Genomic DNA, 16,548 nt, shown 5'->3' on the forward strand with positions numbered 1-16,548 from the left:
GCTGTAATTACGTAGTTCTCAACAGTTTAAGTGAAACAAAATCAGATCTAACTCAAAAAGATAACACCGCCCCACAACTCAAGCTATACAGATGATCACTTAGATGAGAACATAAAATTGAGCCTCACTCAAAAAGATGCACCTCCCAACAACCGCTATAAGTAAGTACAATTATGCCCTTTTGACATAAATACATAATCTATAGGTGTCTCAAAATAAGGCTCTTGTGCTAGTAGCAACTATCAATGAGTAAAATTAATATCCAAAACTCGTATTAATCTAGCAAATATAAAATCCATAATAATTTGAAATATTAAGCAAGCTAGATAATTGAGTTAGACAAACTTCTTAACCAAACACTCATAAGAGGAAATTTGGCATTGAGGTCCGCTGAGTCTGCCTTAAAGATGAAATTTTAGATTCTCTCTTGTCGAAACTTTTTTCACAAAACAACACACAAAAAGCTTAGAATTAAACTGTGTGTAAACACTCTTTAAACCTTGTAAATAACTATGTTGAAAATCAAAGTAAGCAGGGGCTATTCTATACCCTAAAAAGCCAATCAGCCCAAAGGACTTAGCCAATTTACTGAAATAATTCTCGATCGCCCGTATCCGAACTAATGAACATATGTCGGCTCAACCTATTGAGCTAAGATCTCTGCCTTACGACACAACGGCTAACAAATACAGCTGACGATTTGTCGTCGTACTGATAGCTCTATATAGCTCAAGCCCTGACTGAAATGAACCACAGACTTTTCGGAATTGAATCTGATTAGATTTATACTTCGGTCGATATATAGGGCTCTTGTGAGCAGAAACTAAAAACTAAAAATACAGAATAGCTAGTCGGTCGACTGCCATGCAAGCCATCGCGTCAACTGAAAAAATTGTTCAGTCGACTGATGCCGAGCATTAGTCGCACTGAGACCAGAAATTTTAGCATTATAGAACAGGTTATCCGGTCGATAATGAACAGTGGTCGGTCGACGCAGAAAACATGCACACCTACCGTTCTTGCAATACGTGAAATATGGATTTTCAAAGTGTGTTTAAAAATAGTAAATAAATTCCAAAAATTTATGCCAAACTTGCACGAGAAATGTTTAAATATACTTAAATATAATCATGCTTAGCCAAAAGAATTTTTTTAAATTATCATTTTTGCTTTGTGAGAACTTCATCATTTTACGAAATTGGTAAAAACATTATGAACTTGTTAAAACTTGATTATTAACAAATTTCTTTCAAATAAGCTTTTGTAAAACACTTTTAAATGGATAATAGATTTTATAAAAGATGCTAAAATAGTATGAGCAAGTCTTAATACCATTAAATCATGGCTTTATTTTCACAGAAAAGATGTATAGATGGGGTGAAACATTGAAACAAATAATGCCTATGTATATAAATGCTATCTATTAGTTTCATATTTAAAGTGGCCTAAACTTGAGGGAAGCGATAAAACAAAACGTGTCATATTGTATGATTTGGAGGATCTTAAGCCATACCACATAAAGCTAAACAACCTTAGACTACAAAAGTATATCCAAGCTTAATGATTTCTCGTGACGCTTGATCTGCGTAGCATGGCATGAAGCTGCGATATGGCATATTATTGACTTGCAATGCATAAAGCGCGCCTTCAATCCAAATTCCATCAATCATCCATTTAGATATCGAATACTGAACGTACAATCCAACCAACCTCCGCACCTGATGGATTCTTTAGTAGGAATACCTAACAGGTTGAAAAGCAAACACTCAACACATTAATGTTTAAGAATTGTTGTTAATAATCAAAAACTAGATTAGCATAGTAGCACTTCAAAAAATATGGAGACCTACAGAACTTGATTGCATTTGAGCTGAAGCTTCGTTCTTGATTTCTACGCACTTCTAATCTATACAAAGCTGCTACCATTTTTTGCTTAAAAAAAAGAATCGTTATGCCTTTGACAAACTCAGGAGAAGCACAACTAGATTTGGGTGGGAAAACTGATGAAACTCTTTCATCACAGTGCTTTCCCACTTACATGCCCTTTTCTCGGATAGATACACTCTAAAATTTTTCAGCTTTCATTGACATTTTTCTGTCATGCAAATCCTTGACACATCGCTCTAGAAAGTTTATTAAAGAATAATTCAATTGTTCAGTAGCATGGATTTGCGGCCATATCTGCTTACCTTTTCTAGACCGTGGTGAGGACATTTGATAGAAAGATCCTTAAACTTATCAAGACATATTTCTAGAATGCTCGTCCCTATAACCTATCTTAAAATTTAGAATGTTGTTCTGATCTTAACCATTTAATGCGATAGGGAAAATTTTCTTCAGCCAAAATCGGCCTAACAATTCATTTTAGGCTGGAGATAATAATTTGTCGCCGGTAAGCTGATACAACTATTTTTTGCGCTTTGCTTCCTAGAGCAAAAAGGAATAAATCTTAAGCTTAATTGCATTCTCATATAGCTTTCTCAAAATTTGGTCTCAATACAGCATGTAAATAATTAGTATTATACCGTAAATCCAAACTTGCATACATCAAAATACTGCCCCATACATCAAAATAAATTCCTTCTTATATCTTGTTATCTAAAAAAACTTTAGAGGAAAAAGCATCTAAAAAAATAAGTTACACTAAAAGAAAATTCTTTTTTCCTATAACTGCTTGATGCAGTTATTAAACAGGGGGCTTCATTTTGTGCAATTATGAGGCTGTGTTAGGGTTTCTCAAGCTTCCTCAGGATGCGTTTGATTCCTTAGCCAGAAACCCTTTATCCTCACACATTCGAAGGATTCATGAGCACGGCTCGAAGTGCATCTCTAGTAATTCCTCAACCGCCGTCAACTCAGCTTCAAAGCTTAAGTTGCAGCGAATTAAGCACGCTTAGCTAAGCCCAAATAAGCTTGCTCAAAAATGCTTAAATTAGCATACCCTAGGCAGCCATGCCTCAATTCCCTTTTATAGTAGAACCAAAGCGGTTAGATATACTAACTTTGCGCCGCAGTCTAGCCTGCGCTGGCTTTGAATCGCTTATATACTTTACAAGCTATTAAGCCGCTAAAGGGGTGATGTCATCTCGCGCATTTAATGTGGGGCTGAACAGGTGCACGTAGTTGGCGTGAAATGATGTCGGCATTGCAGTCATAAAAACTTTTCGCAGTTATGAGCTAATCGATGCATTCTGCTTAAACATGCCATTTAAGGCTGATAGGCGCAGTGGACTATTTTTGCGAAGGGTTCGAGCGCGTGCCACCGAAGCCGCTGCACGTGAATTCAGTTACCTGCGGGAAGAAAGTTCAGCTTAGAAGGGAGAAATTTTCAAAATAGTCTCATGCCCTAATTTATTCCCAAAATTCGACCTATTTCACTTTTATTTAGTGAAATTGACTCAATTTCTGGCTACATCAGCGTCATGGTCAAAAATTGGTTCGTTAAAAAAACTTCTATTTAGTCAGGGTTGACAACCTCGACTAATTAACGGGTTGTCAATCAAAATGGTCGGGGTTACTAACTCCAACTATTTGGGGAAATTAATTTCAAAAGTCTCTGTCAAATAGTCGGGGTTGCCAACCCCTGCTATTTGAGGATTGGCCAATTTGTAGTTCAAAATTGGCCAACCACGATCAATTCAGCACGCAAAAATTTATCAGGGTTGCTAAACCTAATAATTTTGGTCGGATTTGGCAACCCTGCCAATTTTTTGCAGAAACTTGAATCGGGGTCTCGAGCACATACTAATTAGTCGGGATTGTCAACCATGACTAATTAAACAACGCGTTTTTTAGAAATCGACCCAGTTTCTGGCTACGAAGCTGACGTGACAGAACCTGGGTCGATTTCGCTAATAAAGAAAGAGATAATGTCGATTTTTGTGATAAAATGTGTAGTGAGTCTATATTGAAAATTTCTCCTTTAGTTTAGGTTTAGGAGTGGATGATCCATAGTTGACTACAAATTAGTAACTGTACTTTTGATGAAAAAGTACATTGGGAGTCTCAACTTCAACAATTTGAAAAATAGAAAAATGAGAACTTTTTAAACTAGCAAAAAAACCCTTTATGAAACACTTCAATCAACTTCTTACCTCATGTGATCTATTTTAAAAATCATAAAATATCCTCTTCGTCTTCTTTCTTCAGTTTTTCCCTCATAAACTACCGCCCCCGCCCCAACCACCCTTCCTCCTCTCATTTCTCATGAACCCACAAACCTCTCTAATCTCTCTTCTTTCCTTTATACTTCAATCTCTCTCAGCTCTCTCCTCCCCGCTCATCTTTAACCTCTCTCATCTCTTTTCTTCATTCTCATCTGCCAACCTCTCTCATATCTACATTCCCTCTCATCTTCAACCTCTCTCTCTCTCTCTTCCCCACTCTCATTTCTCTTTCCCTCTCTCATCTTCTCTCCTCCTCCATTGGATGCGTTCACTCCACGGAGCTCTTCTCTCTCTCTCTCTCTCTCTCTCTCTCTCAATATCATCATCTCTCCTTCTTTGTCCATTCTACTCCTTCTCCATATCCTTCTTCTTCTCTGTTCTATATCGTCTTGACCTTTCCTTCTGCCTCTTCCTCCTCTCTTCCTCCTCTTTCTCATCCACTTTACTTTTACCTTCTCACCCTCTTCCGCATGTCTTCCTTCTTCACTATCAACTATTCTCCTCTGGTCCTGTCTTCTCTTCACATCTCTCCTCCTCTGATATTTTCTTTAATAGTTTTTATTTAATGGGCTAACACTATCAAAGTTGATACTTTATTATTATCTTTATTATATAAAAAGAATAAAAAATAAAATGAAAATGCATTTATTGCGCATGGTTTTCAGCGAATAAAAAGTGTGGTTAAGTAAGGAGAAAAAGTGAGTTGTTATTTTTATTAGTTTTTCATAAAACAATTAAGGAATGTGCTAAGAGACAAGGAGAGATAGATGGCAATGAGGAGAGGTAGTCGTTGATAAAGGATAGGAAAAAAGAAAAGAGTTATTATCTTGTATGTTATTTATTCAAAAAAATCATCTTTGTTTATAAAGTTGCTACATTTGTTTACTAAATTATTATATTTTACATTTATGAAACCTATGCTACGAAATTGTCTATCATTTTTTTATAAAATTGTTATTTTTGGTATATAATATGTTACCATCATTCATAAAATATTATCCATTTTACATAATATGTTACCTTTGTTTTCTAAACTGTTACTTTTATTCATAAAACTGTTATTTATATTGGTTAAACTATTACCTTTAATGTTGTCCAAGTCTACATTTTAAAATGTTATTTTTTTCATAAATTATTATATTTGTTCATAAGTATGTTACTTACTTCATTAATAAAAATTGTTACTTCCTTTCATAAAATAGTTAACTATGCTCATAATATTGTTACATGTGTAGATTAAAATGCTTACTTTTCTTATTTGTTGCAGACTACACTATAAAATTCCATAATCGTTCATAAGTGGGATGCAAGTAGGATGTAGAAAGACTAAGGCGTAGAAATAGAGAACTCAAAAATATTTATAAATGATGACTCTATAGTTTGACATTAAACACAAAAAACTCTTCATATCTAGTACATGCACCTACAATTACAGACATGAATATAGATTATTGATTAAGCTGAATAATTTGCACTTAAATATTGTTAATTTTCTTAAGAAGACTCCAAATAAAAAACGCATTGATCCATTGGAATTTAGATAGACATGAATTTTTAATGACTCCTCAGTCTTTCAAATTGGTAAAGTGTAACCTAATTAAAAAGCCTTTTCAAGTTTAATTATTCACTTACAAAAAATTCAAATTCAGTATCCAATATAGACAACAAAGAAGAAGGAAGAGAGCTGGATGAGGAAGAGGCTGAGTTGATGAAGAAAAAAAAAGGAGATTGAGGAGAGTGAGAATGGACAACGAAAAAGAAAATGAGAGACAAAAGAGGAGAAGAGGTGGACAAGAAGGAGTAAGAAAGATCATGGTAGAAGAGAAGGATAAATGAAGAATAAAAAGATAGAGAGTGAGGAAGTGGAGGAGAAGGATGAGGGGAGGTGTTGGAGGAAAGTCATTATCTCATGTGATCTAAAATTAAGAATGAGAAATTTTTAAACTAGCAAAAAAAAAAAAACCTTTTGACCCAAGAAACAATTCAATCAACTCCTTACCTCATATGATGTCTTTTAAAAAATCAATAGAAATACGCCTCTTCTGTCTTCTTCTTCATATTTAATCCCTCTTATCAAAACACCCCCCCCCCCACGGGCGCCCTCCTTCATCCTCCTCCTTCTCATTTCCTCAGTAAACCTACGACCTCTCCAATCTCTCTACTTTCCTCTCATCCTTCAGTCTCTCTGCAGGCTCCCCCCCCTCATATTTAACCACTTTCTCTTTTCTTGATTCTTCATCTTTAACCTCTCTCATACTCTCATTCCCTTCATCTTCAACCTCTCTTTCCTCTTTTCCCCACTCTACATCTCTCTTTCCCTCTCTCATCTTCTATCCTCCTCCATTAGATGCGTTCACGCTCTACATTGATCTCTCTCTCTCTCTCTCTCTCTCTCTCTCTCTCTCTCTCTCATACTCACTCTCTCTCCCTCTCTCTCTCCCCTCTTAATATGATCATATCTCCTCCTTTGTCCATACTACTCCTTGTAGGTCGTAAAAGATGATCCTAATTTTGTATTGATTGAATTGTGTATTACAAATAAAAAAATCTCTTTTACACAGAAGAAGAGAGAATCGATCTGATCTCTCTTTTGTTTAACGTGAGATCTTTTGGGGTGAAGGGATATCTAACTCAATGCTTAAGTCGAGTTTGCTTCCTGTTGACGATTCGAACAAGGTTGTCAACAAACTTCCTCGCGTAGTAGAAGTTTTATTTTTTGGAGTTCGAGTAGCCGAGCTAGAGTTTGAAGGGTGAATGCATGATTCTCTTAATGCTTTCATTCTCTCAATCCTCTTCCTCCGCCGCCCTTCTGTTGGTAGCCATTAATGACTATTTATAGAGGAGAATGGTATATAACCGTCTCCTATGAACGTGAAAAGTGGGCACAACCACTTTTACATTTTAAGCCTTAGTGGCTGAAATGGTCAAGTAGTGCAAACGGACTTGACGCTGCAGGCGGGCTTGCACATTCAGGCGAGCTTGACGAGCTTGCAGTCGAGTTGGAGCATGCAGGCAAACCTCGTAGGCGAAGTTAAGTGTTCAGGAGAAGTTAACTTCGTTCATGTGAAGCTCATTGTTCAGGCTAAATTGAACCTGCATGGTTGATTCAGGCGAATCCGTGTTATCGTTGCTCGCGGAGTCAAGTATTCAGGTGAACTTGAATCTGCATGGTTGATTCAGGTGGAGCCACGTTATTAGGCGAACTTGGCTTTTCCTGTAGAGTCAAGTATTCAGGCGAACTTGAGTCTGCATGGTTGATTCAGGCAGTGCCACGTTATCAGGAAAACTTGGGTTTGCCCGCGGAGTCAAGTATTCAGATGAACTTGACTTTGTCAGCGGAGTCAAGTATTCAGGTGAACTTGACTTCGTCAGCGGACTCAATTATTCAGGTGAACTTGACTTTGTTCATGCGGACTTGAATGTTCAGGCAAAGTTCAGTGTTCAGGCAGACTTCATTCTTCACGGGCGAACTTCAGGTGATGTTTAGCTTTCAGGCGAAGTTCGTTCTTCGTGGGCGAAGTTAAATCTTATAGGCGAACTTCAGGTAAAGTTCAACCTCGCAGGCGAACCGTTGAGCTTCTTTTGTTTGGGATAAAGGTAATTTTATTTGCCTACACTCCTTCTCTATATCTTAGTTCTTCTCTATTCTTTATCGTCTCAACCTTTCCTCCTGCCTCGTCCTACTTTCTTCCCCCTCTTTCTCATTCGCGTCTTTTTCACCTTCCCATCCTCTTCCACATGTCTTCCTTCTTCACTAGCAGCTATTCTCCTTTGGTCCTCTCTTCTCTCCGCATCTCTCCTACTATGATATTTTCTTTACTATTTTTTATTTAATGAACTAACACTATCAGGGTTGATACTTTAATTTTGAATTTATTATATAAAAAAGTAAAATAAAAAGGCATTTAATGCGCATGGGTTTTAGCAAATAAAAAGTGTGATTAAGTAAGGAGAAAATGGGAGTTCTAATTTTTAATAGTTTTTCATAAAACAATTAAGGAATGTGCTGAGAGGACAAGGAGGAGAGATAGATGGCATTGAGGAGAGGTAGTCATTGATAAAGGATAGGAAAAAAGAAAGAGTTATTATCTTGTTTGTTATTTATTAAAAAAATCATCTTTGTTTATAAAGTTTCTACATTTGTTTACTAAATTATTATACTTTACATTTCTGAAACCTATGCTATGAAACTGTCTATCATTTTTTTTATAAAACTAATATTTTTTCATATAATATATTACCATCATTGGTAAAATATTATCTATTTTACATAATATGTTACATTTGTTTTCCAAACTGATACTTTTATTCATAAAACTTTTATGTATATTGGTTAAACTGTTACCTTTAATGTTGTCCAAGTCTATATTTTAAAATATCATTTTTATTCATAGATTATTATATTTTTTCATAAATATGTTACTCACTTCATTAATAAAAATTGTTACTTCCTTTCATAAAATAGTTAACTATGCTCATAATATTGTTACATGTGTAGATTAAAATGCTTACTTTCTTATTTGTTGTAAACTACGCTATAAAATTCTATATCCGTTCATAAGTGGGATGCGAGTATGATGTAGAAAGACTAAGGAGTAGAAATAGAGAACTCAAAAATATTTATAAATGATGACTCTATAGTTTGACATTAAACACAAAAAACTCTTCATATCTAGTACATGCATTTACAATTACAGACATAAATATAGATGTTTGAGTAAGCTGAATAATTTAGAAGACTCCAAATAAAAATGCATTGATTCATTGGAATCTAGATGGATATGAATTTTTAATGACTCCTCAATCTTTCAAATTGGTAAAGTGTGACCTAGATAAAAAGCCTTTTCATATTTAATGATTATTCATAGACAAAAAAAATTCAAATTCAATATCCAACATAGACAACAAAGAAGAAGGAAGAGAGCTGGGTGAGGAAGAGGAGTCGATGAAGGAAAAATAGGAGACTGAGAAGTGTGAGAGTAGATAATGAAGAAGAAAAAGAGAGACAAGAAAAGAGGAGGAGAGGTGGACAAGGAGTAAGAGAGTGAAGAAGTGGCGAGAGAAGTTGTAGGTTGTCTAAAAATCACAATAGATAGCTTATCCCCCATCAAACACCGATGATAGAAGTTACAATCTGACGACTTCCAGAAGGCTATAATTTGAAGACTTTCACGTAGATCGCTGAAGGTTACAATCTGACGATCTTCACGACAACCGATGAGAGCTCTAGTTCAACAGCATTCACAATCAACATCGGGAGTTACAATCTGACGACTCTCATATTCTCAAGGAGCCAAGACGAAGATTACAAGACAATGATCTTTGCAACGCTATGACAAAAGAGATTACTTGTTGATAATCTCTCCAAAGCAAGACGCGGAACTCATCACCGCTCTCTAAGACCAAAACGCGGAGGTCCTCCCCGTGTATCAACACCAAAATATGGAGGTCCTCCGCGTGTGTCAATAGTAAAATGCTGGAGTCGGACCGACGTTACAACATTAAAACACTGGGGTCGGACCCGCGTTTTTCAATGCCCAGCGGGTACCCAACTCTACGTCTCCAGTCTAAAATGCGGAGTTAGGGTCCTGAACGCCAACTTGGGCGTTGTTTGACTCATTCAACATGAGCTGAACGGTTCTAAAACCGTTTCCCACGATTTCAGGGCGGTTACACCCCACTTAGGAGAGATTTAAGGGGCGGTTACACCCCCTTAATCCTCTATAAATAACTAAAAATCAATTCAGTTTAGGGGTTCGAGCAGAGGGGATTTGGCTCTCGGTTTGGCAGCAACAGAAGAGATCCTTGGGCAGGCTTTTGAGGAGATCGCCTGGAGAGAAACTTGGCAACAAGGAGATCTTTAAGCATCCTTGAGCAAGGGCTTTTATCCTTGGCTTATCAACCAAACTTTCGGTTCAAATCAACTCTTTTTCAAGAATTCAAACTCGATCAGAGTTATCAACTCATCAAGAGTTTTAAACTTGCCACGCAAGTTCTCTACAACGTCAAATCGTGAGGAGAAGACATCGTTCCAGTGAATCAAGACGGTCGGATCGTCAACGGAGAGCAAATTCGATGCGAATAATCGAAGGAGGCACTACATCGCTACCGTAAAGAACCCAGTTTTAAACAAAGGGGAGAATCAAATTCGTTCTCCTTTCTTTCGGAATCCAAATTGTAATAGATTTTGAGAGAATATAAGTCAATTTTTCTTTCATTTCTTTTACATCAAATTTTCCCACAATCAGAAGTGCAGGAAATCAGCAGGAATCAGCCAGGCCAGAGACTGACGGTCGACACCGACGTCAGCGGACGGTCGACCGACGGAACATGCACAGGGCAGTAGGATTCGGAGCTGAAGGCGGTCGACCGTGGCGGTCGACCGCGCGTACCCTGTAGGTGATTTTTGGTCTCGGGATGAGATTCGGTCGACCGTCATGGTCGACCACGCCATGACTGTAATCGATTCTACACTCGGGTTTTTGGTTCGGTCAACCCTCGCGGTTGACCGTCGCGGTCGACCGCAGAATGTTTTTGGGCTGGGCTTTGGTTTTTGATCCGGTTCGTTTCTGAGTTGATATATAACTCTAATTGTAATTAGTTAGGGTTAAGCAAGGACGTTTTTGAGCAGTCTTTTGGAGAGGATTACTGCATCCAATTGTGGGAGATTTATGAGAGATCTAGAGCTTTGTTTTAGGGTTTGATCAGTGAGATTTGTAACTCTACTTGTACTCTCTTGATTTCTAATAGTAAGAACTCTCCCCTCCTTACCCCGTGAACATAGGCAACTTACCAAACCATGTAAATAGTTTGTTCTTGCTATGATTGTGATTTGCTTAGTGGTTGTGATTTATCTTGAGTTATTGTTTGTGTCGCTTCGAAGCTTCCGCCGCGCACAACAATTAGTATCAGAGCTCTGAGTTGGACTTGGGAGCTTGTTCGAAGGATTCGCTGTTAGATTCTTATTTGAAGAGTTAGATCGACAACATGGGAGAATCAAGCACATCAGGTTCGTCTCTTACTAAGATGATACATAGTTTGAGCATTAATAACATGAATATTAATGTTCCGAAGTTCGACGACAAGATCAATTTTAGTTTGTGGAGGTGCCAGATGATGGATACGTTGGACTCTCAAAACTTAGAGGAGACTCTTGAGTTAAAAGAGAAACCTGCTGATATGGAAGGAAATGTTTAAAAAAAGATGAATAGTAGGGCATGTGGAGTTATTCGGTCATGCTTGACGTCGAATCTTATCTATGATGTGATGAACAAGACGTCAGCGAAGAGAATGTGGGAAACACTCAATGAGAAGTATCTTACTAAGAGCATTGAGAATCGGCTTCACTTGAAGAAGATGTTTTATCAATTCAAGATGAAGAGGGAAGTTTCCATCAGGGAGCATGTTAACAACTTCACGAAGCTACTTTCTGACATGATCAATGTGGATATCATGGTTGAGGATGAAGACAAGACGATGCTACTTTTGTGTTCGTTGTCTAGGGATGATTATGGTATCTTTGTTCTCACTATGATTAATAGAATAACTACTGTTAGCTACAATGAGGTGACCTCAGCGTTGGTGAATTATGAGTTGAGGAAGAGTGTTAATGAGTCATCTGAGAAGGCATTAGGAGATGCATTAGTAGTTCATGGTCGTGGTTCAAACCGAAGTAGGAGGTCGCAGTCTAGAGGGGCACATCGTGAAATTCGTAGGAATCAGTGTGTTTTTTAGAGGATGGACATTGGAAAGCTGAATGCCCAAAGTTAGATCGAGCCGAGAAGAATAAGGGGAAAGCTGTACAAGATTTTTAGGCTATTCATTGTCTGTACTACCGTCAGTTTGTGTTACCAACTCTACAGAGTGGATGTTGGATTCGGGTGCTTCTTACCACGTTTGCCCTAGGAGGGATTGGTTCTCCAGCTTTCAGAAGTTGTAAAGAGAGGATGTTGTGCTCATGGGTAATGGACATACATGCTCTATTGGTGGTATTGGTACCGTTCGGATTAAAATGAGCGACGAGGTGATTCAGGAGTTGGATGAAGTGAGGTTCGTTCCACAATTAAAGATGAACATCATTTCACTTGGAGCTTTGGAGGCAGCATGCTATAGGGTGACCTTGGTGGATGCACGTTTGAAAGTCACATTGGGGTCCATGATTATGATGAAGGGCGTCAGAATGAGCAATTTGTATTATTTGCTCGGAAGCACAGCGATTGATAAGGAGCTGACGACTTCATCAGATTCGGCTAGACTGTGGCGTTGTTTGATGCTTGGTTATTTGATTGGTAATGTCATGCATAGGTTGTTGAGGAGTGTTTTGACCTACAGTTTGAAGTTCTATGAACCCATTGGTATGAGCAAGAAGATCGAGATGGAGTTTGGCACTTCTATCCATCATTCGAGGGGTCTGCTGAGGGTTGTTCATTTAGGCATTAGGGGCCCTTCCAAGGGAGCATTATTGGGAGGTAATAGGTATGTTGTTTCCACAGTTAGGGATTGTTCTAGGCATTGGTGGGTTGCAACCAAGTCCCATTGGTGTGAAGTCCTAGAAGCCTGTAACATAGGGAGGAAGTGTGTTGATAGAAAGGTAACCCGACGTTCTGATTATGGTAGGGGTTCTTTCTTGCGTTTGTACCGAGCTCACGATAATTGGAGACACTTTATTGGTGTGGAAACTTTGAGGCGACGTGATGAGATGGCAGAGTTGGGGAGCTGTTCCTTGCTGTAGGAGGATCAACATTTTATATCGAGCATTGGTATTGGTGTGCGGGCTATGATATGTTTAGGCCATCTTATGCATAGGTTGCCGACTGCTGCATGTAGAGATTTTGGATCTGGTGGAGCTGCTTTAGATTTTGGGTTACGTCGGATGTTTGACTACCCAGCACTTGGTCATATCATGGATGTAAGATTTGATCCGATAGCATATTTGGGAGTCAGAGGCGTGTTTGATTATCAGGTATTGGCTTCTGACTTTGTTCTGAGTAGGTATGTCACGTTTGACTCTCGGCAGGTGGAGAGTGGTGATCAGATATTTGGGACATCGTAGCTGGTGGAGAGTGATGCTACTCCACGTTGGGTGGAGACTCTAGATCATACTGCATCATTTGGGATTCTAGTTGATATGACACAGATTGGAAATCATGTTGATTTGGATGCAGATGATAGGTTAATCGATTCGAGTATAGCTGATAGATAGAGTCTGGATATGGCCATTGGTTCATCTCAGGTGGAGATGGATTGTTTCATTCTGGGGTCATTGGCGGTGCTATCAGCCGTAGACTTGATCGTGATGTTGGAGAAGGGTTGCGAACTCTTCTAGTGGATTGAGTCCTTTGGAGGCCACTACGTTCGGCTTGATTTCTTGGGCAAGAGGATACGTAGGCAGTCTTTTAGATGCAGCCAGTTTGATTTCGATAGGGGAGATCGTGTTTCAGCTCTAGTTTGGATCTCGGACTTGTTGTGGATTGAGTCCGTTGTTGTGGGGTGTTTCCATGACGTCCTGGACGCAACAAGTGGGATATTTGGATGATTTGGTGTCGGCTCAGTTTTTGGTAGAAACATTCGCCGAAGTGGAGAATTGAAGAAGTGGCGAGAGAAGTGCAGGAAATCAGACTGGCGGTTGACCGCTGCGGTCGACCGCTAACGTGCACAAAGGGCAGTAGGATTCGAAGCTGAAGGCGGTCGACCGTGGTGTTCGACCGCGAGTACCCTGTAGGTGATTTTTGATCTCGGGATGAGATTCGGTCGACCGTCACGATCGACCGCGTCATGACTGTAATCGATTCTGCTCTCGGGTTTTTGGTTCGGTCGATCGCCGCGGTCGACCGCAGACTGATTTTGGGCTGGGCTTTGTTTTTTGACCTGTTTCGTTTCTGAGTTGATATATAACTCTAATTGTAATTAGTTAGGGTTAAGCAAGGATGTTTTTGAGCAGTCTTTTGGAGAGGATTGCTGCATCCAATTGTGGGAGATTTGTGAGAGATCTAGAGCTTTGTTTTAGGGTTTGATCGGTGAGATTTGTAACTCTATTTGTATTCTCTTGATTTCTAATAGTAAGAACTCCCCCCCTCCTTGCCCCGTGGACATAGGCAACTTGCTGAACCACGTAAATAGTTTGCTCTTGCTGTGATTGTGATTTGCTTACTGGTTGTTATTTATCTCGAGTTATTGTTCGTGTCACCTTGAAGCTTCCGCCGCGCACAACAGAGAGATCATGGTAGAAGAGAAGGATAAATGAAGAATAAAAAGAGAAAGAGAGAGGAAGTGAAGGAGAAGGATGAGGAGAGGTGTTGGAGGAAAGTCAGGAGCATTGAAAGAGAAGCAACGACGAAAACAATGACGGTGGAGGAAGAGATAGGGCTAGAGAGGAGAAAAAAGATGAGAGAAGTTGAATTTGAGAAATGTTTATGAGTTTGTGGAATAAATGAGAAGGGAAAAAATTAAAGAAAGAAAAAAATAATTAAAAAATATAGAAGATGAGAAGGGAAAAAATAATTAAAATATAGAGAATATGAGAGAGGAGTAGGGAGGTGAGAGAGTTGAAGATGAGAGAGTTTTATGGAATCACGGAAGAGATGTGAAGAGAGGGACAAAAAAAAGAGGAAGAAAAGGGAGAGAAAAGGAGGGGGGAAATAAAGAGAGAGGGGGTATTTTTGAAACTTTTAAAAAGATCACATGGGCTGGGGGGGCTTTTGAAAAGCTTATTGGGTTAAAGGCTTTCTAAGTTGGTTGGAACAGTTGAGGGGTTTTCTATTTAGATCTCAGAAGTAAAGCTCTCATTGCAATTTTTCCCAATTTCTATAATCGGTTTTTTTTACTATAAACCCTGAAGTCTTACCCACATGATTACTTAAAAACGCATATAGTTTTATATGTTGTCATAACTCAAGATAAATTTACTTACCTTTAAACCAAAAAAAATATAATAGAACGTGTGTATCTACAAATATACAATAAGGTTTATGGCTATGTATACGCTCTCTTTATACTATGCAGCAATATAACATATACTAATTACTTTGCTGTACACTATATCTCGTATGCAAGTATACACTTTTTTGTATATTGCTGTACACTCTTCTATCATATAAATTGGGTTAGAGGTATTATAAACATTGTACGTTGGACATAAAACTATGCTGGTTTCAAAGTAAATGGAAAGAAAAGTTTGGGTTTAGAAGCAAAAAAACGCTTTCTCAAATGGGGAAAATGTCACTATATATAGGTATATATTTTGACCAATTTTAGTGGACTAAAGCGACCACATGACTAAAACGAGAATGTCATCATTCATTTTACATTACTTAATACCGTTCTGTATTAATTAGGCCTAGTCGTTCAATACTCCAAAAAGTAGGTATATATATAATCAAATTAAGGCTACTGCCCAGTGAAAGCATGCTATAAACTTCACAAGCAATTAAATTTGTGTACATGCAATTTCAAAAACCATATAGAACTACATAGAAATAGCCAAGTCTACAGACGCATTTTCCCGGACCATGACGTGCGCTTGAAATTCTATTGTGGGTCAAAAAATGAACGGAAAAACAGAAGATACTACTCTGATACTAATCTACCTGTGATGAATTAGTATATACCTGCATCATAAAAGGGACATCAAGCACTTCACCCTCCACCGGAGGATTAGGCAAAAGCTCACCCTCAGAGATCAATAGAGGATGATCAAAATATTTGACATCCTCAAGACTACAGTTGGCCGTTGCCTCAACAAACCAAGCCCCTTGACCGGCGCACTCGACCACGACCTCCCCTTGATGCGACACCGCAAATCTCCCTGCTAGAGGATAGTACGGCACAAGAGCCTTGGCCAAGGCATCTCTTATGACCTTGGCCGGTTTTTGCCCGTGCCTGAACACGTGCAGCGACCGGACTTGGTGCCTTAGCCCGGGGTTACGGTCTATGGCCGAGAGTTCTAGGGTTTCAGAAGGCGTCGGTTCGCTTGGCTTCACCAAGGACTCGGATTGTCTTGTCACTGTGAATCCCATATTGATTGATGTCTTAGTCGTTTGAGATATATGGAGATGGTATTAGTATTTGGAACTTAGGATTGATATCAGATTGATGTTGTGTGGTTCTTTATATAGGTGGGTTCTCTCTTAATTGGTTGAATAGTTTTAGTCAGACGACTCAAAAATAGAGAAGTTTGTAGAATGAGTCTTGAGGAAGAAGGGAAGAGAAGAAAACGACATGATGAGACTATTAATTAACTGTTGGGGAATTCAAGCTACTCGACCACCTGTCTAATATGAACCCTCTGCGGAATTTGCCCTATCAGATCTTGTGTTAAGATAATAGAAAGAAGAAATCACGGCAAATAAAAAAATTATAAGAAAAGGAGAACACTGAGTTTTAA

At 38.6% G+C, this 16,548-nt stretch overlaps 1 protein-coding gene across 1 annotated transcript; it reads right to left on the reverse strand.

Annotated features, from left to right (window-relative positions):
- Positions 3,232 to 16,252, reverse strand: LOC109838523 (acyl transferase 4-like). The gene is made up of 2 exons (XM_020406958.1): positions 15,773 to 16,252; positions 3,232 to 3,291 (listed from the first exon to the last, which is right to left on the reverse strand). Exons 1-2 carry the CDS (start codon positions 16,178 to 16,180, stop codon positions 3,232 to 3,234), a joined length of 468 nt encoding a protein of 155 aa, XP_020262547.1. The 5' UTR covers positions 16,181 to 16,252.

The sequence above is a fragment of the Asparagus officinalis genome, chromosome 4, assembly GCF_001876935.1.
Source record: "Asparagus officinalis chromosome 4, Aspof.V1, whole genome shotgun sequence".
In the NCBI taxonomy this organism is placed as follows: Eukaryota; Viridiplantae; Streptophyta; class Magnoliopsida; order Asparagales; family Asparagaceae; genus Asparagus; species Asparagus officinalis.

What these genes read in the sequence shown, in the direction of transcription:
- LOC109838523 (XM_020406958.1), bottom strand. Translation starts at nt 16,180, where the DNA reads ATGGGATTCACAGTGACAAGACAATCCGAGTCCTTGGTGAAGCCAAGC. An exon ending in ATGTCCCTTTTATGATGCAG is followed by an intron (nt 3,292 to 15,772) that starts GTATATACTAAT and finishes TTCTTCCCGCAG; the next exon opens with GTAACTGAATTCACGTGCAG.